This window comes from Octopus bimaculoides, chromosome 29 (genome assembly GCF_001194135.2).
Source record: "Octopus bimaculoides isolate UCB-OBI-ISO-001 chromosome 29, ASM119413v2, whole genome shotgun sequence".
Taxonomy (NCBI): Eukaryota; Metazoa; Mollusca; class Cephalopoda; order Octopoda; family Octopodidae; genus Octopus; species Octopus bimaculoides.
Window position 1 is genome coordinate 10,891,191 of NC_069009.1, and position 557 is coordinate 10,891,747.

Consider the following 557-nt stretch of genomic DNA (forward strand, 5'->3'; position numbering starts at 1 on the left):
ACCATAATCAACCTCATCAATATTATCTTCATCTCCACTACCATCATCCCTCTCTCCTTAGACTCTTATTTAGCCATACCAAGAAATTACCCTCCATCCTCTCCTTCCTACTCTAACTACTATAGGAATTGTCTAACCACATTATTTTACATCAAACACTTCTATACATTTCCTAATCATTTCACATTTTATTTTATAGACATTTCGGTGATAATCATATTTTAAAATAATACTCCTCTCCGCGTTATTTTATTAATTTTATGTTCCAGATATTTGAATGAAAATAAGATCGAGAACATTCTAGCACGAACCTTCGCTGACCTGCCCAGTTTAAAATATCTGTAAGTGAGATAAGGCTTGTTGATAATATCTCATTAACAATATATTACTAAATATTTAAAATCTTCCCATTTTGTTTCGCGTCCCGTCCTTCTTTCTCTTTTCATTCTCGTTCTATTTCGATAGAAGACTGTGCTTATTTGTGAATGTCTGCAAATATATTTCTCTGTGAGTGTGTGTGAATACAAATGTGTATTGGCATGTATAACATCGTATGT

General features: G+C 32.7%; 1 protein-coding gene across 1 annotated transcript in view; it reads left to right on the forward strand.

Annotated features, from left to right (window-relative positions):
• Positions 1 to 557, forward strand: part of LOC106869292 (toll-like receptor 3) — a 353,412-nt gene that overhangs the window by 138,381 nt on the left and 214,474 nt on the right. The window contains exon 46 of the mRNA XM_052978036.1: positions 270 to 341. Within this exon, the coding sequence (XP_052833996.1) occupies positions 270 to 341 (72 nt within the window). The remainder of the gene's footprint in view (positions 1 to 269; positions 342 to 557) is intronic.